This window comes from Pygoscelis adeliae, unplaced genomic scaffold, assembly GCF_000699105.1.
Source record: "Pygoscelis adeliae isolate BGI_AS28 unplaced genomic scaffold, ASM69910v1 Scaffold42, whole genome shotgun sequence".
Taxonomy (NCBI): domain Eukaryota; kingdom Metazoa; phylum Chordata; class Aves; order Sphenisciformes; family Spheniscidae; genus Pygoscelis; species Pygoscelis adeliae.
In genome coordinates this window covers 2,822,380-2,848,162 of record NW_008824283.1, presented here as the reverse complement: position 1 = coordinate 2,848,162, position 25,783 = coordinate 2,822,380, and the positions used below count along the sequence as shown (strand labels likewise).

Here is a 25,783-nt window from a genome sequence, read left to right as displayed (position 1 = left end):
CGGGGAGGGCCGGCGGAAACAGCCGCGGGGCTTCGGGAGACTTGTCCGGTTTGTTCTCCCTCCCAGCAGAGCGGTCCCGTCTCTCTCCCAGAGCTTTGTCTGGATGGGAAGAAAAAGGATGGAGGAGCAGTGGTGGAAAGGGGAGCTGGCAGCAGACATCCACCAGACCTTGAGGACGAAGGTTGGGTCCCACTTTGTTCCTTTCCCTCCTCCTCCTCCTCGCTCTCCCCTGCGCGCTTTCCTCCCCTGCAGAAACGCCCGGGCACCGGCCCACGGAGGAAGGGCTGTTAAACTGCCCGGGCTGAGGCTCGGTGTTGGAAAACTCGCCTTCGGCAGGTCTCAGAGGAGCACGTTTGCACCGAGCTCTTCCCTGTACTCTCCTTTTTGATCGAGACTTGTTCAAAACCAAACCTGTGAAAGCTGCTACCTAAAAATATCTGCCTGCAACTTTTCGGTAGCTTTAGCTTAGCCGGCGTGTTGATGGCTTACTGCGTTAAATGCTAAGAGGATGCTGATGTTGACCTGCAAAAAATCAGCGTGTTGTAGGATCTGGAGACGTAGCGTTGCTGCTTTTCCAACAGCTAAATGCTAAGATCCCAGTAAAAGGTGGGATCCTGTTCCCCGGCAGGCTGTCGAGGAGCTGAAACATGTACGGACGTGGCTTGTAATGGCTTTTCTAGAAGTTAATGTATCCTTTACAAGTGGCTTGGAAAACCAGTAAAATGTCCTGCAATAAGCCAAACAGTCCGGTTGCTGTTTGATGAACTGGTGTATTTGCACGGAGAGCGGGTAGAACCGAGGCCGTTTGTTTACTTTTCACGTTTCCTTAGGTAGAGTCCCGACTTTGGAGAAGCTCCAAGCGCGGTTAGTTGGGTAACGTGGGAGAGAGCCCTCGGCAAATATTGACTCCCTGCACTTGACACAGCTTTTACGTTACTAAAGTTACAGCTAGCAAAGTTAATGCTTTGGACGTTCTTCTGTTGCCTTTGACTTCTTTATGGGCATTTAGCAATAAATTATGTCAGGTGAGATAATTGTTATCAGTCTTTGTGATTGTTCTCATGTCCTCCAGCTGAGGCAGGTCTTCCTGGCCCTACCGCGAGGGGGGAATAACTGAGAGAATCCAACTGACGAGGCATTAAAAGGTGGGGGGGAGCTTTGGGTTTTATTTACTGTATTCACTAGTTTTTAATCAATTATTTCATTCTTCAGCCTGCTTTCTGGATGCATCTGACTACTCTAGACTGCTAAAGCCTCCTTGTATAAGGAGACTAGCCTAGGCCAGTTGAAACGACAAGAATTATTTAAATTTAAAGAACCTGCAAAGAGGGAGAAAGGTCTCTGGGCTGCTCTGCTTTTTCTGCTGTGAGGAAGGTCTACAACTCTTTCTGCTTGAAAAATTTTAATCCTAATTCTGCCCACCTTGTAAGGATGACTTTTCTTTTTGAAGGAAGTACTACATGAGAATCCAGAGTGCAAGTATATCGAGCAAAAACAATCACAGCCCCTAGAACTTTTTTGTTCACTTTCTGTGATTTTTTTTTTCCCCCCCTCAAGCAATATTCTGCAGAAACAACTCAAGTATAATGCCAAGGTTTGCTTTTTTGATGTCCAAAGTGTTAGAATTTACTGCAGAACGTCATGGAACTCCTCAAAAGGATCCTTCAGCAAAGTTTGGGAAGATAAGTAGTTTTGAGGTACTGGAGTCAGTTTTATGAGCATGGACCAGTTTTAGGGATGCCTATGGCAATGGCATAGAACAAAATAAGCTTCAGTAGTGGCATCCCCACTGAAGTATTAGTGTGTTAGTGTATTATTAGTGTATTAGCATGTTAATACTGGAATACAGAAAATTCAGGCAGTGGTAACCTCAAGCCTAAATGACCTCTCTGGTTTAAGATACTTGCTGAGGAGTCCTAGTCTGGAACAGTGTGTGTCTCTGGTCTTGGGTGAGAATAAACAGGGCTTAGTTTTAGCATGTGAATTTGTCAGGAAAGTTACTTAAAGATGCTTGTCAAGGAGGTTGAAATGCATGTTGCAGGCTATCCCACTTTTTTTGAAGAACATACTTAAAGTCTGGGTTTAAGGTGAGGAATAAAATGTCCCTTTTAAATAACGTAACTCTCTTCCTAAAACAACTGAAAGGTCATTAGAAACACTTTTTTTCCCCCAAATAATTTAGACACACAAGTATGGGAGATGTATGCCTACTATGAAACAAACCAGGTTTTGTGTTAACAACTGCAAAAAATGTTATGCTATCCCTCACATCCCCCCAGTTGGATTTGGGAGTTTTTAATCTCATTGAAAGTTTGTGTCCTTTGTGACAGATGATGTGTGCTGTGTCTGATGGATATGTTCTGCATGACAGCAGATACTGAATGTGTGTGGTATACCTGGCTTCTAATTCAGAGAGGGCTGAAAGATGCTGTGAGGCTTCGTGACTTCCCAAAGGCTCTAGCTCAATGCGGAGGAAATTAATAGCCCCTGAATTGTCTGACTAGTAAAATATCTGTGCTGTGATTATTGGGATGTAGTGTTCAGCTTAGCGGGACCGTACTGTGTTAGTTATTGAGCGTGCTGACCTAGTGGAGCAAATCCAAAAGTGTTACACACTTTAAATGAGAGGTTAAAGTATTCCCCTGGATTAGGCCAGAACATTAAACCTGTTGCAAGACTGAGCCAGGAAGGAAAACAGAAATTGGAGCATACTGTTTGTTTGTACTAGGAGAGTCTAACATGCACCAAACCAAGAAAGGTGCTGCGTGTACGTGCTGATACTTTCTGGTGCTTCAACTACTCCTACAATGGCCCTATGTTATTGATAATGGAAAGGTACTGGTTGTGCCTGGCAGCTGACTTTCATGTCAAAAAATCAGAGACCTCTCTCAATGGAAGTGGAACTACTGCAACATCTGTGCAAAACTTGCTCTCCCTGCTTCAGTAGCCCTGAATACTCCACAAGTGTGGAAAGCTGAGTAACAAGTCAGTGTTGGGTTTTTTGTTTGTTTTTTATAGTTGAGGAAATACTTTGCTTTAGAAGGCAGTCTGAGTGTCCCAGAAATAAGTGCTGTCTGTTCGCTATTCCTCCCCCATTTTTGTGCTTGTTGGGCTGTTTCCTTCCAGGATATGTTCATTTCCTGCAATTAATGAGAATTTCTAGATCTGCCTGCATTTCCCTTTTTATTTCTCTCTTGCATAGCTTCTCAGAGCAGGGCCAAATTTTACAGGACTTGTTGTCTGTGAATTTAAAAGGTTAATAATTGTAACTTGATCTTTTTAAAGGCAGCCCAACTAACTGCCTGCAGTTACTTTTGGCCAGGTGAGGAGAGCTGATCCTCTTTCTCCTGAAAGCAAACAGTCCTTTGCTGTTAAAGTGGTAAAAATGTCTGAGTGATTTCCTCCAGGTGAAAGCTCCTCCACACCTGTCTCCCACCTCCTCTTGTTTTAAAGATCTTAAAGAGGAAATGCTGTTTACCACCATGATGTGTTTCATTCTACTTTGACATGCAGCATTTCCCTCGGCTTCGTCCATGGTTTCAGCTTGGACCGCGGTCTCTGAAGCAGGAGTGTAATCCATACAGGGTTTGTTGTGAAGAGCCCTCTTCTTCACTGTCACCATAAATGTATTTCTTGCAGCTTTAAATCATCCTGTTAGAAGTAGTGCAGATCCTGTTATTAATTTTGTTCAGTAAAAACTTCAGTAAAAACACAACCTCTTCTCCCTGTACCCTGCATATGTCCCTTTATTTTCTGTAGTTCTGCCAAAGTATCTGGTTTACTTAACCTGTTGGTAGCATGAAGGTCTTGATGTAACAGGTACTGTTTTATCTTTTAGCCTGTAAGTCCACTCTTGTCCTTGTTATTTTAAAAACTGCTCACCCCTCTGATGCTTAATTAATTAAATGGTACGTTTGATATGTTCAGATCTGCCTGGCACAGCCTGAAATTCTGATTGGTGCAGACTAGACAGTTACACTCTGAACAGAGGGAAGGTGTTAGAGCATTGCATAGGTGGTGCTTCTGTTTTTTGTTTTTAAAACAAAACCTAGATGAGAACTTCAGGAGTCCCAGATACCTGCAGACATGCAAAAGGTTTTGGGCTCTTTCCCATTTCATTTAACAGAAGGATAAAACATTAACCTTTCATTCTGATGCACCTTTCCAGTTTGAATCAGCTGTAAAAGAAAGTAGGTGTAACAGGCATTGAGGTGTATTAATATCAGTTTTTTTTATCCAAGACTGGAAGCCCAGCAACAAAAGCATAATCTGTTCACTAAACAAAAAAACCACACACAAACTCCAGCTTTTGAAAATCAGCAACAATAGCATTACTGGTTGCTAGCTATAATTTGCTTATGTTATAGATGGCAGCATGTGCGTGGAGCTGAAAGGAACAGGTGTCCTAATAAAGTACATGGTTATTCATGATCTCTCGTCTTTTTTCCTTAAAGTTGGAATTTCAATTTTCACACTCCTTTCTCTGATCTTTCTCAGATTAGCTGCTGAACTTCTGAATACTTTGAAGTGTGTGAGAAGGACTTAATGAAATGCTTGATAAAATACCACAGTGGAACGTGTGAAGTAATGGATTTTTCAAGCACAATACTAGTTCAACTTTCCTGCAAATTTCGAATGCCTGGGACTGTTGTGAGGATGCTGAAGGGTAGAGTGGATTCAAGCACAAAAAACTTTTACATAAAGTTGAAATACTGTCTTGGTCTGCCACAGGTTTTTTGTGTGACATCTCAGTAGTATGCTTGAACCTTAATTTGTCTACACTAAGCTCAGATCTCAAGGAATGGAGTCTGCGCTTATCTGTAGATATTTTGAAAGGCAGAGGTGAGTGGTAGGGCAAATGCATGAAGAGCACAGAATGTAGTCTGAGATGGCCTTTAATCTAGGTAAAGGGGGGGGGAAACTACTGAAGGTGCTACTGTTCTTTGAAAGAGTAAGTGAAACAACCCAGTGTAAGCCAAAGTCATCAAGTAGGTTGGAACTTGAGGTTCTGTTTTATGTGGCCGGAGTTTTGGCGCTTTGTGGGAGATGCATGTGAATTTGCTGCTCCCTTTGAGTGTGCAGAAACAGTGGTAATGAGAGAAAATCTTAATTTATGGTGTTTCATTCACACATCAGTGGAATGTATCATAAGTCAGTAAGGGTAGCTGCTGGCAGCACTGATCTAGGCAGTGCAATGAGTGTGTTTAAGCTGTTGCTCTGTCCACCTGACTGGTCACTGTTGAATGAGGGGAAAACTAAAGGATATATTGCTCATGCACCCTTCTTTATTAGAAAGTATCTGGATCTTAAATTCTCACTGGAAATAATGAGAGGAACTATCTGACATCCTTTTTGAAACGTGGTTCTGTCAGATTTGTCTCTTACTCCTACATACTGAATCCAGATGCTGTGCAAGACTGACATTTCACCTAGGGCCTGATTAAGACTTGTCTAAAAGAACTGAAGGTTGCTTAAATAATGGGAAACACTGTAACTTTCAGGACTGAGAGATGTGGTTACAACAGAGCTGAAAAGAGGAGTAATAGATGTTGCAGTGAATCCTAGACCGTCCCTTATTGCTGTATCTTCTAACAGTTATAATCATTGGTGTCTCTGTTATAAGACAGCGTGGCTTGTGCTTGCATAGATGAAGCAAGTGTGACTCTTTCAGAGACTTTCACCACGCGTTTCTGCTCTGCGAGGACACACATCCTGCTGGCCATACCCTAAGAGCGCTGCCCTGTCATATATCTTTGCCCTTCCCTTTGAGTTTGCATGGCCAGCTTGAAGATTAGTAAAAGCCAAATGCATCAGCCGTACTCTACTATCAGATTGTTCACAAACTCTTAACCTTTCTGACCGATTAATTAAACTGCAGTCAGCTGCCTAAGCACAGAAACACTTACCAGCAAGCTTTGTATGAGTCATTTTGTTACTGGAAGGCATAGTGCTGCAGCCTGTGCAGGGGCAGGAGGACTGTTTCTGTGTGGGACAGAGAATAGCATGACATTAGTAGCAGAATTAAATTTGTAGCATGCTACCTAGTCCACTGCAAAGAAGCACGCAGAGTGCTCTGAATTTTCAACCTCCTATAAAAGAGTATAGTCTAAATCTTTCTTTGTATATCATCTTCTTGCCCGCATAAATAGAAGTTAGCTTTTAGTGGTTTCTCATGTGTGGTGCAATAATTATATCTAGGAGATCAATTTGGCACCTTTCTTCCACAGCTGGAAGACTGGTTAGAACACAAAACAGGAAGGCGTTTGTCTCTTTCAAAGAACAACTGTTAAAAGCCTGCTAGATAAGCTTTCCCTTTATTTTTCATCTACAGGCATTTCTTTTTCCTGTTCTAATGGCAAAAAGTTTGCAGTATCAGTTATTCTTACAACAGGAATTCTTAAGAATATGGTGGAGATCACATACATGCTATTTTTCCAGAACATACAACATACAGGGAGCTAAATGATTGCCAAAGCTACCATGGTTTTTACTAGTTTTCTAACCCAAATACTTAGTAGCCTTTTTCCTTTTTATCTTTTTTTTCATTTTAAATTTGAATGCCTTATATAGACACCACGCAAGTGGTGTCTTGGGTTTATATACTTTAACACTAGATTAAGAAGAATCATGGAGATCTTGTTGAAACTTTAGTTATATACCTTCAGTGGGTAATTTTGTTCATCAGCTGGAACCTTTTTTCAGATTTCAGTTTAGGATTGGTGGTCAAGATCTGTGAGCTGTGGTAGCAGGGGCCAGGCGCTGGATTCTGCTCGCATATCCAGAAACAGAAGTAGATAGTAAGATTAAAGAAGGATAATAATGAGAGAAGTATGAAGTTCATAGTAGTAAATGGAGCCTGCATCTGTGTAGGCAAGTATTGTAACATCTGTTTCTAGATGAATGGGCTTTACTGTTACTGAGTAGCGCTGGTTTCGGTGTTTCATTTTGCTCCAGAAATGAGAAGGTAATTTACCTGGCTCTCCATAGAGCACACAGCTCTCTGGAGATGCCTGTGTGCTGCAGCTGGGTATCTTGCAGCTGAGATGGATGGTGCTGAGAGAGGGAGGAGGGCAGTAAGAAACACGGGAACTGTTGCTGGGAGTCAGGAGATGTTGCACGTTTGGCCTGTGGGACAGAACAGACCCCAGCTGAAGTCCAAGTGCTCTGACCTGGTAGAAAACCAGATTCAGTTAACATCTCCCCGAATTTCAGAACCCGAGGCATATTTGCTACAGCATTTCATTTTCCTCGTCAAAAAATCTGAGAGTTGTTCTAAAATACCTTGATGAATTCCACTTTTGTTCTGAGAACTGATCGTTATTAGTGTGACTTATTACCATAATGTCACATCACTTGCTAACTTTTCTACTGCTAACTTTGTTCTCCTGACTGCTTGTCAGTTCATTACTGGCTTTATATCAGTAGGAAAACAGTTTTACTGAAAAGAAATTGGACAGAAAGAATGCACGTGTGGAACTTCTTGCCATGTTGAACACCAAACCGTCTGATGAAGATAAATGCTGGGCAGACTGGCCTGCACCAGCTGCTGCTTCAAAGGAGCTAGAGGAAGCGATCCTGTTAAGTTTTCTTCCTTGCCACTTCAGTCGCTGTTTGGCTGATTAGTTCAAGCGGGCAGTGAAAGCCTAACCTTCACGTGGTCGCTCAGAAGCTTTAGTTTGTCTTGTTTGCCCAGTATCTCCTCTAGGGATGGACTCTGAAGCGCGTTTGCTCAGCCCAGTTACAAAACCACCCGAACCACAGATGAAATCTTGTCTCCTGAGCTCAGGTAATGAATGGTGCCAGCTGAAGTGGTCAGGTTACTGGTGGTGAGCTGTGTCTCTGCAGCGAACGAACGGCTAATGTCTGGAGCCTGGCTGGCTGTCAGATGTGATTGCCGAGGAAGATTTGTCGTCTTTAACACCACTTAAAATGTTTACGCTGATTCCCTTCTTCTAGAAGGTCAGGTCTTGAAGCTGGTAGGAGGAGGCGGCTTAAAAATTGTCTTCGCCCTTAAGACTGACTCTCAGTCCAAGCCTTACTTTTCAGGTTTTGAGATTAAGCGGTGATCCCTTTAAATGCTGTGCTCTGCCTTTCTGGAGGCTTTCTGTGGAGAGACACTGATCAATATGTTGAGCAAAGCTTGCTAAGTAATTTCCGAGACACCTGTGAGCCTCTCATGTGCTGCCGCTTTTAGCATTTCAATGTGGCAATTGCTCAGTAGCCCAAAGCAAAGCTGTTGACGTAGATACAAATGAACAGGTCAAAGATAAGCAGAAGCAGCATATGAAAGGGCAATTCCAGCAGACAGCAGGACTCCCAGTTTCTTCTCTGTTGCTTTACTGGAGATAGAGGAAAAAATTAAGCAATGGAAACGATTTATTTTATTCTTGCTCCCCAAAAGTTCAGTTTTTTCCATAGAGTTGTATTTGCTAATCCTGCATCAGTATTCCCAAAGCAGCAAAGGCATTTTTTTAATTCAAAGGAATAATTAATTTTTTTTTAATCAACTTATGCTAAAGAACCCTGGGGGGGGGGTTGATGGAAAGGGGTGCATACCCACAGCCCTGCTGATAACTGTAAGCCTGCTATTCAGCTCTTACATTGCTAAACTATGTACCGCTCGCTTACCTTTAAAAGAAAATCTCATCATTTAAGACTGATCTGTCAGTGTAAAAGCAGTCCTATTGAACTACTTATTAGCTGCTTCATGCTATGTGGTGCAGGGCAATGCTCTTGCCTATACACAGATAATTACCCTGGATCAGTTAATACCTAGGAACTTGATCTTGTAAGAAACCACAGCACGTGGCTCTGTTCCTCCTAACGCTAATCCTGAAGTTGAACCTTGTCTGCGCTGTTAAGGCTCGTTATACGGAAGCCCACGTGGGTTTTTTTGTGCACAAAATGAGAATGCCTTTCACTTACACCCTTTACTAGTAACCGATTTTCAAAAACTAATTAAAAAAAAAAATAAAAAAAGCAGATGTCTTGGAGTAAATGTCCGTGTTAAAGCAGTAGCAGAATAACCCTATTGGCTTAAATTCAGTGCTTCGACTGGTCTTTGAATTTTCTAGCACAGTTGGCTGAGTGGGGGTAGTTCTGGCCTCTGAGCATCTGAGGTTCAGATGCAAGTCTCTTGCTTTCATTCTGAGCGTCTAATGCTCACCCACTGAACTGTAATATTTAGACACGTCAGATTTTTTTACTAGATGTATAACTAGAGTTACTGTTTATTTCTTGCATTTGTTGTGGTCTAAAAAGCAAATTTCACATTAAATATATATGCTGACCTCAGAGAATATAGAGAGTATAATCTTGCTGGGAGACATAGCTGTTGAAACAGTAAGGACATTTCAAAAAATAAAACTTTAATCTCCTACCAGTCACCTAGAAGAACAAAATATTTCAGAGGTAGAATTGCCACCTCTTATGATAGCTTGAGCTTTGTAGAGACAATAAAAAAAAATGCAGTTATTTTAACTGATGTAAGCAATGAGCTTGAAACCATTTCTGCCAGAACATTCATATTACGGGTATACTAGGAACTCCTGCTCTGAACCTGTGTATGTCAGTTGTACTGACAGATTGAAATCTCTGTGCATAAGGCAATCGAAAAATCAAATTTATGGGGTTTTTCTGGGTATAAAACAATGGGGGGGAACATGTTCCATTGTCTCCCTGCTTTATAAATTGTTACTGGTGGGAGATTTCTTTAGAATCCTCCAGTGAAGGCTGTTCCAGGTTTCAAAGGGCTGTTTGCCTGTCCACAGCATGTGTCTGTTCAGTCCGGAATGTGTTTTTTCACTGACTTTCTTTAAAAAGGCCTGGGAAGCAATCATCCGTAACAGCGCTCGGCTTGCTGTCTTTGTAAGCTGCTTCTCATTCTGGAGCCTCCCTGGTTTCCAGTTATGTGCGCCCCTCTGAGCCTGATTGTGTAGCTATTTTTTCCTGATAAGTTGAACGTCCTCGTGGAATGTCTCCTTCCAGGGATGAAAGGAGTGTGGGCAGCCACCGCACCAGCTGTGCAAGGTGGTGCCTCTTGCTTCTGTAAATGGGGTAGCCAGTGTAGATACTTCCTCTGAACGCTTTCTTAAGTCCTGATTTATTTAGTAGAATTAACTGCTCTATGTACTGCTTTGTATTCCGCTATAAAACATGTCTATCTTGCAGCACTGTACTACTTCTAATTTATTTTTAAATATATGTAATACAAAAATGACATATAAGCAGCATCTGAATTACTGAGAGATACACCTTGTTGAAATGGTTTTGTGTGGGTTTTTTTAATCCATGCCTATCAAATATATTCAGCCCATTTTGATTTGAGTCAAAATGGTAACTGCATTAGTATACAACCATGTCTAAAATGATAAAGTGTCAACTTTTAAGTGGCATTAGTTGGTGGGTATTCCCAAGGAACTTCACTCCTTCTCTTAACCTACTCTTTGCATAGTGACTGCAAGCTTGTGTGTAAAACCCTTGCAGGTGAAGATCTAGCACAGGTAGACCAAAAACTTATATAATTCTGCCTTTAAAATGAAAATTTGTATACTACATGTGAAATACAGTCTGTCAGTTTAATAGTTAGCTTTTATAATGCTGAAGTAGATTAGTACAGAAAATTAGAAAAGTTTAATCATTCTCCAATGTTGTTTTTCTTGTTAATGTCTACTTTTGTTTCTTGCTCCAGCCATGCACGATGTGATTTTTTTAAATTTTTTTTTAATGTTAGATAGGTCTTTAGAATAAAGAACATTTACGCATGTTTTGGCATGGGATGTAGTAACTTGGGCAACTGAGGAAGGGGCAATATCAGAGAAATGTACCTTGCCCTTCTTGCCTATGAAACGCTGTTAAAACCTTACTTAACAGTCCAATTTGGGTGAACAAAATTAAAAAGGAGTCCTTCAGGAACAATTTTCATGGCCAGGAAGTTTGGTGTTCTGTAGAAAGCAATAGCGAGTTGTTCCTGAGTTAAACTGTAATTTACAGTGTTAGACCACATGTTTAAAGCTTGTGAGGAAAGTGCGTGGATGACCGAAGTGTTAGAAGTTAACTGACTGTCAAAACATGCAGTAATCCAGCCCTGATTTCTGTGTCAATCATAGTGCTGTAGCTGCTAAGCATTTGCCATAGCAGGTGGTGGGTGTTGGTTTGGGATTCCAGACACTGAAATGGTATTTGTTTCAGTACCTCTCTTTCCTCCCCCCCCTTTTTTTTTCCCCTTTAGGAACTTAAGTTGCCTATGTATAAGGCTCATTCACCACAGATTGGGATGCGCCGATACTTCATTGATCTCTTGACTGTCCTCAGCAACCGTTTCAATCTCTGCCCTACGGCCAGGCATCTCGCTATCTATTTATTGGACCTCTTTATGGATCGCTATGATATCACTATCAAACAACTGCACATCATTTCATTTGCCTGTCTTCTCCTAGCAAGTAAGTTGGCTGCTGTCTATTAAGGCTTTTTTTTCTGAGCAGATGGTTGTTTTCCTTATACATCATGTGCTGTTTTCTCTGTGTCAACAGTTTCCACCTGCTTAGGGTAAGGCCTAATGAAGCCCAAGTCAAGGCATAAAGCAGTCTGTTAATAAACTCTGCTCAACTGCATAGCTTGCACTACACATCTATATGCTGGTGTCAATGAGCAGAGGAAGTTTTGGCAGCTGAAGCTGGGTCAATGGAAGGGGACAATGAAGGTCAGGGGGTGATGGGGTGGTAAGGAAGTGGCAAGAGTGGGGGAGGTTGGTTCCAAGAAAGAGTTGGTAGTAGGGAATGACATCTGTGCAACACGCAGCCTCTCCTGGAGGTCTGTCCTTGGACAATCTGTGCCTCTGTTGTGATTGCTGGGCATAATCAGTTCCTTGCAAATCAGAGGTTTCTTATACAGAGGCCAAAGGAAAATGTGCTTCTCAAGGCACTTAGTGGATGTGTTGATGATGCTGGAATGCGTATTACTTGTTCTGGGCTCCTATCAAATAGCTAGGCATTGTTCCGTAATACTAAAGTTTCAGTATTGGCATCCATTTAGCAAATGATCTTGAACATTTGTTATTAGTGCTTCCTTGAAATCTCTGCAGCCAGGGCTGTGCAAGTGGAGAAAAGCGAGACTGGTGCCTCAAGGAATTGCAGTCTACCCTCGCAGACTTATGAACTCTGTTTCTAGGTTACAGAGAAGTTATCCTGCCATATGGGAGCCATGTAGAGCAATGCACTATTGTGGACTGCAAAAGTTATGCAAACTCTAGCATTAATGGCTGAAAAGTGCAAGTAGTCGTATTGGTTAAGGGAAAAAAAAAAACTATGGAGAGACAGAAGCTATTGAGGAAAGAAGGTGATACTATATGTTTACCCATCAGGACATGGTACTGCTACTGCTTTTCCTTGCTGGTTGTGTTCTGAAGAGCTTAATCTGCAGAGACAATGGTAAAATAATAAAAAACCCTATACGCTTAGTGTATTTAAGCATTGCTGTCTATCTGACTCCAGAGAAGATGGTGAATTATGTGGAGCAGTTACTGGTTCATGTTGCAAAAAAGGTCAATATTAAAATCGGAACAAAGAAGAATGTAAATGGTTGCTGTAGGTGCAGTCTTAAGGCAGCCTAAGTGACTCTTGGATATTGCAGTTCTGCTGACCTGAACCTTTGGTAAGCTCCTTCAGACCAGTAGATTGGCAGAAAACCATCCCAGCTGAGGAAGTGTTTTCTTTATTTACCAGAGATGTATTTTTCCGAGGGTTCAGACCAGCCTCAGGTACTGGTGCAATGGAGGGGAGAGGGGCTAGGGCTGATTTGTAAATAATTATGAAACTGTACCCTTAATTTCAAACACATCAGAATGAATGAAATACCAAGTTCAGGTAGCCTGAAGACCGATGCCTGCTCAGAGATGTACTCCTTCATCTTTCAGACCATCTCTTTCTTTTTTTGGGTAACCTCATAACTACAAGATGCCTTGCAGCATTGCTAGTTTTTTGGGTTTGTGTGTGGGTTTTTGTTGTTTGGGTTTTTTTTTTTCCCAAGTGCATGGATGAATGTTACCTTCAGGAAAAGAGAATAGGATTTTCTTTAGATAAATCTGACGCTTTCAAGTATACTCCTCCATTTTTCCCCAGCATAAAATTGATGCTTCAACAGTTCTTCTAATAACTTTTCATTTGGATTTAGAGGAAGAATTTATAGCTATAGGTTACGTTTCTAGTGCTACACAGATAGGATTAAAACAGTACCCTCAAACTTTGTATGAATTGTCAGAGTTGGTATACTGGTAAGATCTTGGGTAGAGGTTCACTATATGAGATTGGGAGAGCTGGACTGCTGACTTCTGTAGCTTCTAGAATTTAAAAAGAAGCAAAAAAGCTTGCAAGATTTTTGTTATGTAAATGACGGAAGTAAAATGCAACTTTAGGCCACCTCTATGCAACTGTGAAGCAAAAGGAAGTTCACATGAACTGCCCTATGGTAAGACTAGAGGGAAATGTTTTGCAACTTCTGCCTATTTAAGAAGAAAAAAAAAGGCAATTTGCTTAAAAGAGCAAGCCTGAGTCTAGTGAGCTAATGAGTATGAGAATCTTTCTAAAATTAAGATTAGAGCAATGCAGTAGCATGTATACATCCTGATCTGGAATTCAATCACCCCTTAAAGGAAGGGGAAAAGGTCTATTACCATAAAGGCAGCTTTCCTACCAACATGTAGGAACAAAACATTGAAAGTTGAACCAAAGCAGCTTTGCACAAAATTAATGCCTAATTAACTTGTATAGATAAGGTTTAAAATGCCAGGGCTCAGTTTGGAGACTTTTGTGAGCATAGTAAGCTCTGTTTACTGTCTGGGCCATCTTAGTGTGCAATAAGGATATTCTTTTTTGGTATGTGTAGTTCAAAGTGATGCAAGTCAAGTCAGGAAAAGCCACTTTACAGTAAGTGGCAATTCTTGTGTTCTGTTTGTTACTTTCAAATTATATGAAATGGAAGAAAACTTGTACTATGATTTTTTTTTTATGTTTTGTAGTAAAAGACTCTGAGTAAGTCAGAAGTATTGACCTGAAGTCACCTTGAAAGTTCTCATTGTAGCAAACAAGAATAAAACTAGTCCCTTGCCTGTTACTGCAAAGGCAGTAATTAGAACTTCCCGTGAAGCATTACTGTAGGAAGTTGCATAGTTTTTCAGCAGAGGATTGCAGCAAAAGTGCTCTTCAGGCTCTGTTGCAAGATGCTTGTACTTCTAAAAAATGATATGCCTTTACTGTAGAGAGCAAAAAACTAATCTTTTTTTAAATAGTTGTGGTGTTTACATCATATCAAGAGGAATGTTTAATGCAGACTGTCTTTCAATAATGGTTATAAACACATTTGGAGAAACTCTGGGTTTTCTTTCTGATTGCTTCCTTAGAAAAGAGCAAGAGATTAAGGGTAGTGTGCAGACCACAAGCAAGATGAGGTGTAGTTAGAGGCAAGATTACTTATTCCCGCTAATTACTGTAAGTGGGGGGCGGTTGGGGAGTGGGAGGGGCACAACAGAGAAGCTTTTAGACACACAACTTTTGAAATGGAAGCAACAAACTTCTAAGCTAAATGCATGTTGAGGACAATTTTTAAGCTCAGAGAAGTTGTTGTAAACTTGTGTTTAGCTTTGAAGTTTGCTTCTATCTCGGATCTAAAGGATCTCAAAAACTTGTCTCTTTTTTTTTTTCCCCCTTTACCTACTAACATTGCCATTGCCTATTTTCAATAGCATACAACAGCAGTGCTCTCATGGTGGAGAACATAGCATTTCACTAGATGTCCTTTAGTTAGCCGGAGCTAATCTCTCTTGCTGTATTCTAGAAATGCATTTTGACTGGCTCATCAGCTTCCCCAGACAGGGAAACTGGATGATGATCGTGCTTCCCACTTCGGTAATAATTGTGAAAGAGAAGAGGGAGTAAGAAGATAATACTGTTCCAAACAAATTGCACTAGGAGCCAAGTAATGTTCTGCCTGGACTTGCTGCAGTTGAAAGGAATGTGGGGGTGTGTCCCTTGAATCATCCAGTTGTTCACTAGCCGGAAGATGTATGTTTCTTTTGCAATGTATGCACAGCATGATAATTGGAGAAGGCCTCTGGAAATTCCTGCCAGATAATTTAGCTCCTCAGAACAGCTATAAAAGCTTTGAAGTTTACTAATGTCATCAATGGTAATTATTTCCTCTGAATCAGTTCTGAAAAAGAATGGTAAAAATTGTTAACATTAATCTAGAGGTGAACTAAAAGCTATTGGGGGAGGGACGGAAAAGTTGCTGGAAAAATTGATGTGACAGTTACTTCAGGAATGTATTTAGAATAATCTGTCTCTTTCACTTGCATTAAGGGAAACTTTATGATCTAAATCAGAATCATAAACTAAACATGTTTTTGTAATACAGAAAGTCTTGGTCCATGTGGATGTTTTGGCTAGGTACATGATTAGAAGACCTTCTTTTAATAACCTCTTGTAATACAAAAGGTTGTAGGTTCCTGCTGCTGCAAGATCATTAGTGAAGTCCAGTGGTTTTAATTGCTCAAGACAATCTATCTGTCCCTCGCTTGAAGCAGACTAGTGATTGCTCAGGTTGACTGCTGTTAGGTCAGGGAGATGCTGGCTTTTGGTGAGAAGTAATGCTGGGCAGCTGGGACTGGTGGTCTTCAGGTGAGCCAACTGGATCTAGAGCAGGATAGTTACCAGTACACCTGCACAGAAGCCAGGATTGCTGTCTCTGCACCAAGCTATGGATGCATGCTCACTTTGCAAACACATAAGCGACTGAAAATGTCACTACCTTCCCTTTCCCCCAAAGCACCCCAGTGCTTTGAGTAAGCTCTGATTTTTCTCCAGACAAGATCAGCTGGCTGATGGATTGTGTAAGTGGATTGATCTAGTTTAACTAGCATTTTGCCTGAAGGGAATTGAGGAACTTTCAGTTCACCCCACCTGACAGCTGAGAAGGCAGCCCTTTGTAGAGGAGCACTGTTGAGCAGCAGCAGGTTATAATGTTCTAAACTACATCTTCATCGGGCACTTTATTACAGAAAATGATTATGATATTTTAAGGTGCTCTAGCCCTAAGTGTTAGAAAAAGGGATTGTGTAAAGATATCCCATCTGCTTTAGCGCTACTTGGCTCAAATTGTCTGCTGAAAGCGCTGCAAACCAACTGCCCCAAAGTAGATGAGATGCACTGACACAGTCCATTCAGATGGTTCAGCCACAGGAGCAGTAAACTCTGGGGAGAAAGCAAGCACCTGGGCAGTAAGTCTTAAACTGCCGCAACTGTTTCTTCTGTGAGTTCTGTAACTGCGGTATACAGGGCTGTACTGTTATGGTGTATCAGTACAGTTAAAGCAGTGCAGCTTTTGCTTGTTGCTGTAAAATCCTAGCTGGGTCTCAAAAGCTGTTCCTTTCTTCCCTGAAGAGCTAACCCTCTTCAGCAGCAGGTGCTTCAGCACCTGATAAAAGCCACATCTCTCTCTCAGCCATTCAGTGGCACTGAATGTTCCAGCAATTCTAGTTCTTATGGCCCCTCTTCCTCAAGAGGGTTCTGCTGCTGTGGAGACATGATAACAGTTTTTAAATTTGAGTATTGCTTTAAGCAAAGCTAGCTTGCTGTTCAGCACACCCAGTGCTGCATCACTTTACAGAGTACTTGGGTACTTCTTGTGGTTTTCCTGGCTTTATTTTGCCCAGCTCCTTAATCAGCCAGTGGATTCTCAGCAGCTGAGTTAACTCAGGACAATAAAAGAAATTAGAGCAAGAAAAGATGTCTGTGCTAAATGGGCTGAGTTTAGGGTATGGATAATCCTTTATCACCTAATTCCCCATTAACTATGTGGAGCTGTTGTCAGACATCAAGCAGCTTTTCTATTGGACTGTGCTCTATTTATTGTCACACTTTCACGAGCAGGTAACTGTTCTGACAAAGACAGTTGAGCTACTTATTTTCAATAAGAGATAATAGTGGGTGTCGGTCCAGGGTATAGATTAGTGCAAAACTTAGCCTGTACTTTTTTTTTTCATTTCCCTGTTGCTGTAACATGTACAGAATATTTTCTTCAGTAATTAAACTTTACTATAGTAAGGCATTAAAAACTTGTGTGCCTTGAGCTAAGTGGTTTGCATGTGTGCTAGGTATTGTACAGACATGAAAAATCCCTGACTGCTCACTTTGCAGACACTGCAGAAAAAGGAATTAAGCAGGGTATCTCTAAAATAGCCTTTTTCTTGCCTTGCTTAGAGGACAGTTAGAAGCTGTGTTTGTATCTGGGGGCAGCATGGGAGAGAGTCTCTGAAGTTTGTTGTACCACCTTCTGGAGCAATGTAGGAATAAAGAAAAGTGGTCCTTCAGCTGTGTAAGCAGCTGTAGGTCTGCATGCTGGGCTAGATGGGCTTGACTGGTTTATCCTTCTTTTGGATTGATTTTAATTGTTTATGGGACAAAAAGTATTCACACTTTAATGACTCTTCAAATTGGCAGTCCTTTTTGTTCCTTGGTCTTCTCAAGGACTCTGAAAATGTAATAAAACAAATTGCCTGCGTGTCCTGCTTTTGTTTTGCTACCCATGCAAAACCCCAGGAAGATCATCTACCCAACCGCCAGTAATCAGTCTGAACTGCATGCTGCGTAACTAGGTAGGTGTACATAGTGACTCTTGCCTCCTGCAGTGGATGAATCAGTTCTTCAGGGTACGCTCGACAGCAGTGATGCTCCTCTGAGACCTTTAGTTTTTCCTAGTGAAAAGCTGGCATGGACTGATAGGCTGTTTTGATAATGTGACAAATGTACTAATGAAATGTACTCTTTATAACTTAAGCCCTTGACAACAGAACTTACTCTGTCTTTCATTCATCAGAACAAAAGTGTGAATGTATAACATAAAAAGCACTCACTTTTTTTCTGGGGGAGCATCTGATTGTAGAATTCAGAGTGGGACAGACCGTGATCTAAAGTAACTTGGAAAATCTTTGCATCATTAATTACAGTAATACTACACACGCTTAAAAATGTCCCATGCTGCCCCCATCTATTTAGATTTTACAAAAAAGTTGGTCACAAATGTAAACTTACATTACACGTTCATCTTATTTTATTCATCCTATTGACCTCAGTAGGCCTCCTTGTATAAAAATTCGCAGCATCCAGATACTTCTTAAATTAAGCATTCCTTTAAAGGCTTATGATTTTGTTACCTCAAAACAAAACTATTTTTGAGGGCAACAGTGACAACTAAATGGTTTTATCAGTAACCAGAGCTCAGAACACAACAGCAAATTTTTAATTTGAGGTGTCTACAGTGGCATTTCAAAAGCATGGAAATGACTCATACACAATTCTCATGAACTCCAAACTACAGACTCCAGGTGATAATGTAGCTGAAACAGCTTTGTTTTTCTTTCCAAAGCATGATGTTGATTAATCCAGTCAGTGTTGTTTGGTCAATACTAGACTTGCAACTGTCTTGTCTGAGCCTTTAATATTCTTGCAGCAATTGTGTTGAAAGTCCTGGTTCTCTCAGCATAAAAATGCTGTGCATAGAATCTCAGTTTCTGGTGTAACTGAAGGAACAAAAATAGGAATAGTATATTCCGATATCTTTAAATTAGGGAAATGGAAAAGGACACACTGCATTTTAAAAACATCTTAAACGTGTTCTTTCCCAGTTTGCCTCTGATCTATTTGGTCTGATGGAATGAACTAACTTTTGCTGTCGTCTTCGGATTTCAATTCAAAAATAGGTGGGAAGTGCTTGGTAAACTTGGAAGCAAAGTGTTTAGGTCAAGGTGGAATTGGGAAAGAAAATGTGATCAAGTTGCCTGTATGTTGCTTTGGGAAGTAGCTCATATTCAAATTTTACAGTTTATTGGAAGAAAAACTTCTGAGTTGATTTCTCTCCCCCCATTCCCAACTCAGTTTTGGAGCCTTTCTTCAAATTAGCTAGCTACATTTATACTCAGTGTCTCCAATCTGCTGCAGTGGCCATTGTTATCTAACATTAAAGCTAGGAACTAGTGTATTGAGAAGCAGAAGGGGGAAATAATAACTAACTGGTAATCTAAATCACTAAATATAGCTGTTGTCAATTATTTTTAACTTTAAAAGAAAAATGATCTTGATCAAGTCAAATACCTTTGCCCTATGTCAGTATGATACCTTCCCAACACTACTGTGCTGATAGTCTGCTCTCCAGACTATAGTCTGACCTGTTGAAATTTCCAAGGTTGAGTGGGAAGAAAGAAGGAACTAGAACTTACGGAAGCCAGAATGACAGATCTTGTCCTTAGTTTCCTGGGCATGGAGTGGTTTCTCCTACTTCTGCTAGCATACTCCTTAAATTTCTATATCAGGCTGTGATACCACCTTGTGGGGAAAAAACAAAGGGTTAACTTTTCTTTCAAATTTCTTTTTTCTTAGAGTTCTAAATTCAGGTGACGAGCAGATTCATGAATGTGTATACAGACTCCTGAATTTTAAGGGTTTTTTCACTGACAGCATGCCCACAATCCTTTTCTGTTCTATTTCATATGATGGATGAATTTTGTTTTTCATTGTTATTGTTATGCTCTTTTATGGTGGGGTGGCTGCTGTATTACACTTTTAATGCATTTCATATCCATGATACCTGAACAGGCTCAAAGATGGAAAATCCATTTTTAAATGTGTTAAAAAGACACTTAAGCTGCTAACAGTACAGAAAATTGTCAGGTTTTTAATACACTGGAGACACTTTGGATGAATTGCTATCCTAAATGGATAGCAAGATCTTTCTTCCTTTTAAAATAATTTTCTAGTGCAATACTCATTTTAATTGTTTTTAGATTTGACAAGAATACTCTGAAGCTGTATGGCATGCTAATATCTTGTCAATTAGTCTGTGTTGGTAAAGGAGGACTCTTACAGAGGCAATGGAAGGACAACTGAAGCAAGAATCAATTGTGGCATATATGCCCTCAAGAACAAAGAGGGAAAAATAACTACAGAGTACTTCTAAGTAGCTATAGGTTTGTATTTTGCAGCAGGGATGTTCTTTAAGCTGTACTGGAAACTTACTACTGGTGATTGATTGTTGCTAGCTCTCGAACAAGGAATTGCTGGTAGGTAGGTCATTTTTGGCTTGGTAAACCAACAGTGTGAATTTAAGAAGGCTTAATTGCTTTCTTAAGTTTGCAGCAAAGTAACAGTGTTGCTTTATTACTGATAGATCTAATCCTGGGAATCAAATCTGATATTGGATGCTTTTTATGAAAGAAGGGTGAATAGAGTGAGATCCTGTTTTTCTGTACAAAAGGACAGCACTTTGTAGCTACTGGTGAAAACTGAGTCATTCTAGAGACTACTGCTGTTTCAGTAGGCTGGTAAACGCAATTTAGAAAAAGGTGCAGCTTTGCTCAGCTATCTTGACTCTGAAAATGTATGCTCTCTCCTAACCCCATAGGAATTATTTATGTTAATCACTTGGTTACAGTGTACTTCTCCTAGCCTTTCAGTGACCTTAGCTAATGAGGCCCTCCAAGACAGTAAGGAACAAAGAGAAATTCTGAAGCAGCAAGGGCAAAGGTGGTGTTGCCCGAGGGTTTTTAATGTCTTCCTTTTTGTAGCATGGGCATTTAGCTTCCGTACCCAAAGGAGGTTTTTCCCCTCAGTATTAGATCTTCCTTTGCCTTATTTTCTCCATGCTGCTTTCTTTCTTCACACTTCACTGAATGCCCGTCAGCAATCCGCTTCCAGTTATTGTCAGAAAAAACTCTCTGTAATCCTAACGAGTTTAAAATCTTGGTTTTGGCATCAATAATATACAAACAATTAAAAACAAACAAAACCATAAAAAGGATATAGGAATATGTTGACCAGTCTGGCTTCTTTCCTACTTGTGTCACTGTACTTTCCCATCTTTAATGATAAAAGGTGCTTCTAAAAGAAACTTTCTGGTTTTGGGAGCGTTCTTTGCTGGCTTTTGGACACTCAATCATAATGATAAATCTTATCTGAAAACTACCTCTTCTGGCAGGTAAATTTGAAGAAAAAGAAGATAAAGTTCCAAAGTTGGAGCACTTAAATAACCTGGCATACATGTGCAACGTGAATGTGCTATTGAACAAGAAAGATTTGCTTAGAATGGAAATGCTGCTTTTGGAAAACTTCAACTGGAACCTCTGTCTACCAACACCAGCACACTACATTGACTACTACCTCTATGTGTCCATTGGTGAGAATGACCTTCACAATGGCTGGCCGATCACCTCACTAACCAAAATCAAAGCTTTTATGGAGAAATATGCATACTATTTCCTTGATTTCTCAGTGCAAGGTAAGAGGCTATGCTAGAATGATCTTCCATTTGGCAAAAGGCAAAAATCTGAAAGAGATAAGGGCTTTAAAACTTGTAATAATATGGATTGCACAAAATTATCTGTGCAGAACAGTTTCTCTTTGCAGTTATTTCAGATGGCAAATGATACGGTGTCCTTTCCTTTTGCATAAGCCCCTTGTCTCTTCAGAAATCTCTAGATGAGATCAATTTTTTTTCTTCAGCTTAAAACACTAATTGGAGAGACGGTCAGAAATGGGGTCTAATGTTTGATCTGCTACAGAGTAAGAACTACTGTCAGCTGCAGACGTGGTATTATGCAGTTCAATGTATGAAACCTTTAAAATGGTATTTTTTAGAGGGTCCTGTGCTGCAAGACATGACATATTTAGAATGATGGGACTTTTTAGTGATTTGGTTTGCAGCATCGCTTCCAATGTGAGAGGCAATGAACTGCAGCATCATCATAAGCTGGTTTCAACACTAATGTAAATATGTGTGTGATTGTCCATACCTAACTTTGGTCCAGTTGAGACCAGTCTACAAATTTCAGCACAGTCTATTTTGTGGCTTTTTCTGAAATGAAAGAAACTATAGTGAAGCCCTGATAGTAGTTACAAACAGGTAGTACAGAGATCTTCAGGAAAGCTTCATCCAGTTTTTGAGAGACTTTTTCTGGTCATGAGTTAATACTCTGAGATGCATGGAAGAAAGTTGAGGATTTAATTTTGTCCCGTTTTGCCAGGTAAACGCATAATAGGCTCACTGCAGTGACTAGTAAGAGTATAATTGCTTTTTTCTTTTGTAGATCATACTTTCCTCCATTTTCGTCCATCTCTGATTGCTGCAGCTTGTGTGTGCGCCTCACGTATCTGTATGCAGATTTCTCCTGCCTGGACAACACAGCTTGAATTGCTAACATGTTATTCCTGGGAACATCTTGCCCAGTGCATTGAAATGATGCTCATGTAAGATCAGAAAGAATGTAACCTGCTTGTGCTCTTAGAAGATGTTAATACTCTTTTTTAATTATTATTTTTCTTTTTTTTAAGTAATTATTTAGCTATAATTAAGAGTACAGTATTACATTGGTAATCTCAATGTTCAGTTTGGGGAGAGGAATACAAGGGAAAAATCAGGTCACTTTACTAAATACTGTATTTTAACAACATTTGCAGCGAGCGCACAATTTAGTGTTCATTATGTTTTCTTGTACTGGTTGTCTATGTGATTGGATGGAAGCTTCCACAGATGGCTGATGAAAGCTTTTTTCCCTTTGTTTTCTCATTGTACCTGCAATATACTGCAGAGAGACACCAGTATATCTCTAACATCAAGAACACAGTAGGGAGACATTTCAGAACTATTCTTTGTTTTTTCTCCAGTAAAGCACATGACTGCAATGCATCAAAACTGGTCTGGTATGTGAGCACATACAGTCTTAACAGAAAATTAAGAAAAGTTTAATAGAATGATTTAGGTTGGGAGTGGTGGTGGACCTTGGAGGTAACTTCTGAATTCCTACTTAAAGCAGGGCCGACTGAAGTTAAATCAGACTGCTTAGGGTATTGTTTAGTTAAGTTTTGACTGTCTCCAAGAACGGAGACTTCCAGACCTCTCTGGGCAACTTGTTCCAGTGCTTCACCATTGTCATGATAATCAAAAGTGTGAAAATGTTTCTTCCTAATATCTAACAAGAATTTGCCTTATAGCTATGCACTTTAATACTCTGCAAATACTTACACAGGCTATTTTAAAATGTCTTTGTGTTGTGGACTTACGGTTCCAAGATAACCAGTCTATCAGTAAAAACATACTTGTGATGCAAAATGATCCATAAACCTGTCGTTAGTCTGGGAAGACTGCAGCAGGATAATTAGAAATTAATTGTGAAAGCAACTGAGGGTTACCATATACAGTGAGAGCCAAAAACCTGATGTAGCCTGACCAGTGAAAACTTTTGGGATATATGCAAGCTCTGAGAACTTTTCTCTTTGATAAATCTTACTTATAATTTGTTTCAGATATTATGAGAATGACATCAAAGAAGCCAGTAACGTAAAAAAACAAGTAACAATTCAACATGAAGAACAGGAAGCAGTGGGAAATCTGAGCCATCAAGCCACTACTCAAGTTCTCTTCCAGCAATCTAGTTATCACCCTTTAGCCCAGCATTCAGCTACGCTTTCCCAGGTCCAGTCGCCAGTGCAAGATTTGTGCTCTGCTTATCGTGACTCCTTACAGGCCCACAGGCCCAGCGGTCTGCTTGCTGGGAGTGCTGACAGCTCGCTGCACTCCTATGCAGCTCTTCAGGCCAGCCTTCGGCCATCTGCCCAGACTCTGCCCATCCAAACGCCCGTTGCTGTGCAGGTGGCCTTAGGAACAGAGCCCAGACACTGCATTTCCATGGCTTATGGCAGTAGTTACTTCAGTGGTCATCACTCATATGCAGCTGGGTGTTTTGACAGATAAATATTGATGGGAGAAAAAGGTGGTATGAATAGAAGCTGAAGAAGAGACCCTGTGTGTGATACAAAATGTGTATCTGAATGAAAATCATGAAGGAACAGAATCCTTATGACTTGTTCATTCAGAGGACATTGATCTGGATCCACTGATCAATGGAACCTGGGTGCCTTTCTGCCAAGGGTTGTACCTTTTGGCTCTTAATGAGAGAGAGAAATAGAAATTCATTAATATACCTCACTCAGTGTCACTTTGAGAGGCATCTGTGTAGAAACCCTGTGGAGATTACTTCCTTCTAGTCTTCAGTTAGTGACTTGTCAGAGTTGGCTGAAAGCTTGTGTTGAAGAGTTATTTCAGGCTGGAGCATTTGTTGAATTTCTGGCCAAGTAGCAATGTATCTAGAGGATGCTGTTGGAAAACATGGAGTGCTCTCTTCTCCCAGTGACGTGTCTCTTGAACAGTGGCAGCTTATACTACTGGAAACTTCTACGAAAATATACTGAAATCGGTATCAGTCAAATGTGAACTTCGTTTATGCAGAAATCTGTGTAGAACACTTTCCATTTTCTTTGAGCAGGAGTCACAGTTCAGGAGTAAGACTTTAGAATAAAAGGAAAAAAAGAAAAATGGGCCAGATGACTATCAAATCATTTTTTACTTAAAATTCTCTTGGAATCTAAATGTGGTGCTGCTGAACAGAACATCACTCTGCCTTCAAGTATTTTAGAAACAAAACCAAAACCTTAAATCATCTCTTAGATCTTTAACGTGCTGCTGTTTTTGAGACTGGAGATTATTGTTAGTAAACTGTTCATGAGCTTTATCAGGGATTTAATGTTACTTGAAGAAATCCTCTTGGAAAAACTCTGGAAGGGTTTGCTGCCTTCAGTTATTTCATCTTTTGGACTCAATGACTTGTGGCAGTAGCTCAGGCTCAGGACAGATGAACTGGTGTTAATGGGGGCAAAGATAGGGCACTGGTTAACTTTACTGTGAAATTAGAGTTTGATTGGAGTGCTAGACAATGCTGACTTAGTTTTTTTAAATACCATCTTGGTATTCTCTTGGAAAATGTAGCTGGTAAATTGAAGATCCTGTTGCTTCTTTGCGATGAGACACACACCTTACTGCCACATATCCAAAGGTTTCTTTTTCAACTGAAACCAGAGATGATGGTTCAAAAAAACTGTATAGTCTTTTTTTATGTTAATGTAGATATTTACAAGAAATGGACTTCTGCAAATGTGAAACTTTTGTTTTGATATATGCAACCACTATTGTAAATTTCTTTGAAGGCGGCAGTACTCTTGGGTTTGTCTCTTCTCTGAAGGTTCTCAGGACAGAATACAAGTAATGTGCAATATGCTTTTACTGACTTGGGGAAATTTTTTCAAGTCACGTGTCACAGTGCTGTTTTAAATTATATTTTTTAGAGGATTGTTTTTAAGGGTGTTTTAGGGTGGAGGGGAAAAATTATCCTGCATGCTAATGTGTGTTTGTGTAACTGTCTTCCGAGAATGCAACTTTTGGTATCAAGTTAATAATTTCTTCCATTCAGCAGGCTAGAGGAATCTTCTTGGTTTATGGAAAAAAAAAAGGCAAACTGTAAATGAAGAGGCAGTGTTCTTCAGAAATCAGTCTAGAAGTTTAGAGGACTTAGTTCATCTTTTATTCTGTTGGTTTTGTATTTATGTTAAACTTTATTTTCAGAAGACTTCAGTGTATTTTTTATTACGTCATTCGACAGACGTAAAGAACAACATATATGTGGCAGTACTGTTGTGTGGTTTTTCTTTGGTTTTTATCACCCTTATAATTTGCGTCATGTGCAATGTGATACTTTGGACTGCCATCGTGCTTAATTGTGAAAATACTTGCTAAGTTCCCAATGAAAGTTTCCAATAAACAAGCACGCAGCTGAAGTACCCTTTTTTTTTTTAGTGGTTTCTCCTTAGCTTTTAAGAGCTAACAAAGAATATATGTCTATACCTTAAAA

The 25,783-nt window shown here is 40.2% G+C and overlaps 1 protein-coding gene across 1 annotated transcript; it reads left to right on the top strand.

The window, feature by feature from the left end:
- The first annotated feature begins 45 nt into the window (after window positions 1-45).
- On the top strand, window positions 46-24,399 carry CCNJL (cyclin J-like). Its single transcript, XM_009318501.1, has 5 exons — window positions 46-181; window positions 11,231-11,441; window positions 21,022-21,321; window positions 22,130-22,289; window positions 23,346-24,399. Exons 1-5 carry the CDS (start codon window positions 104-106, stop codon window positions 23,791-23,793), a joined length of 1,197 nt encoding a protein of 398 aa, XP_009316776.1. The 5' UTR covers window positions 46-103; the 3' UTR covers window positions 23,794-24,399.
- Window positions 24,400-25,783: the final 1,384 nt, after the last annotated feature.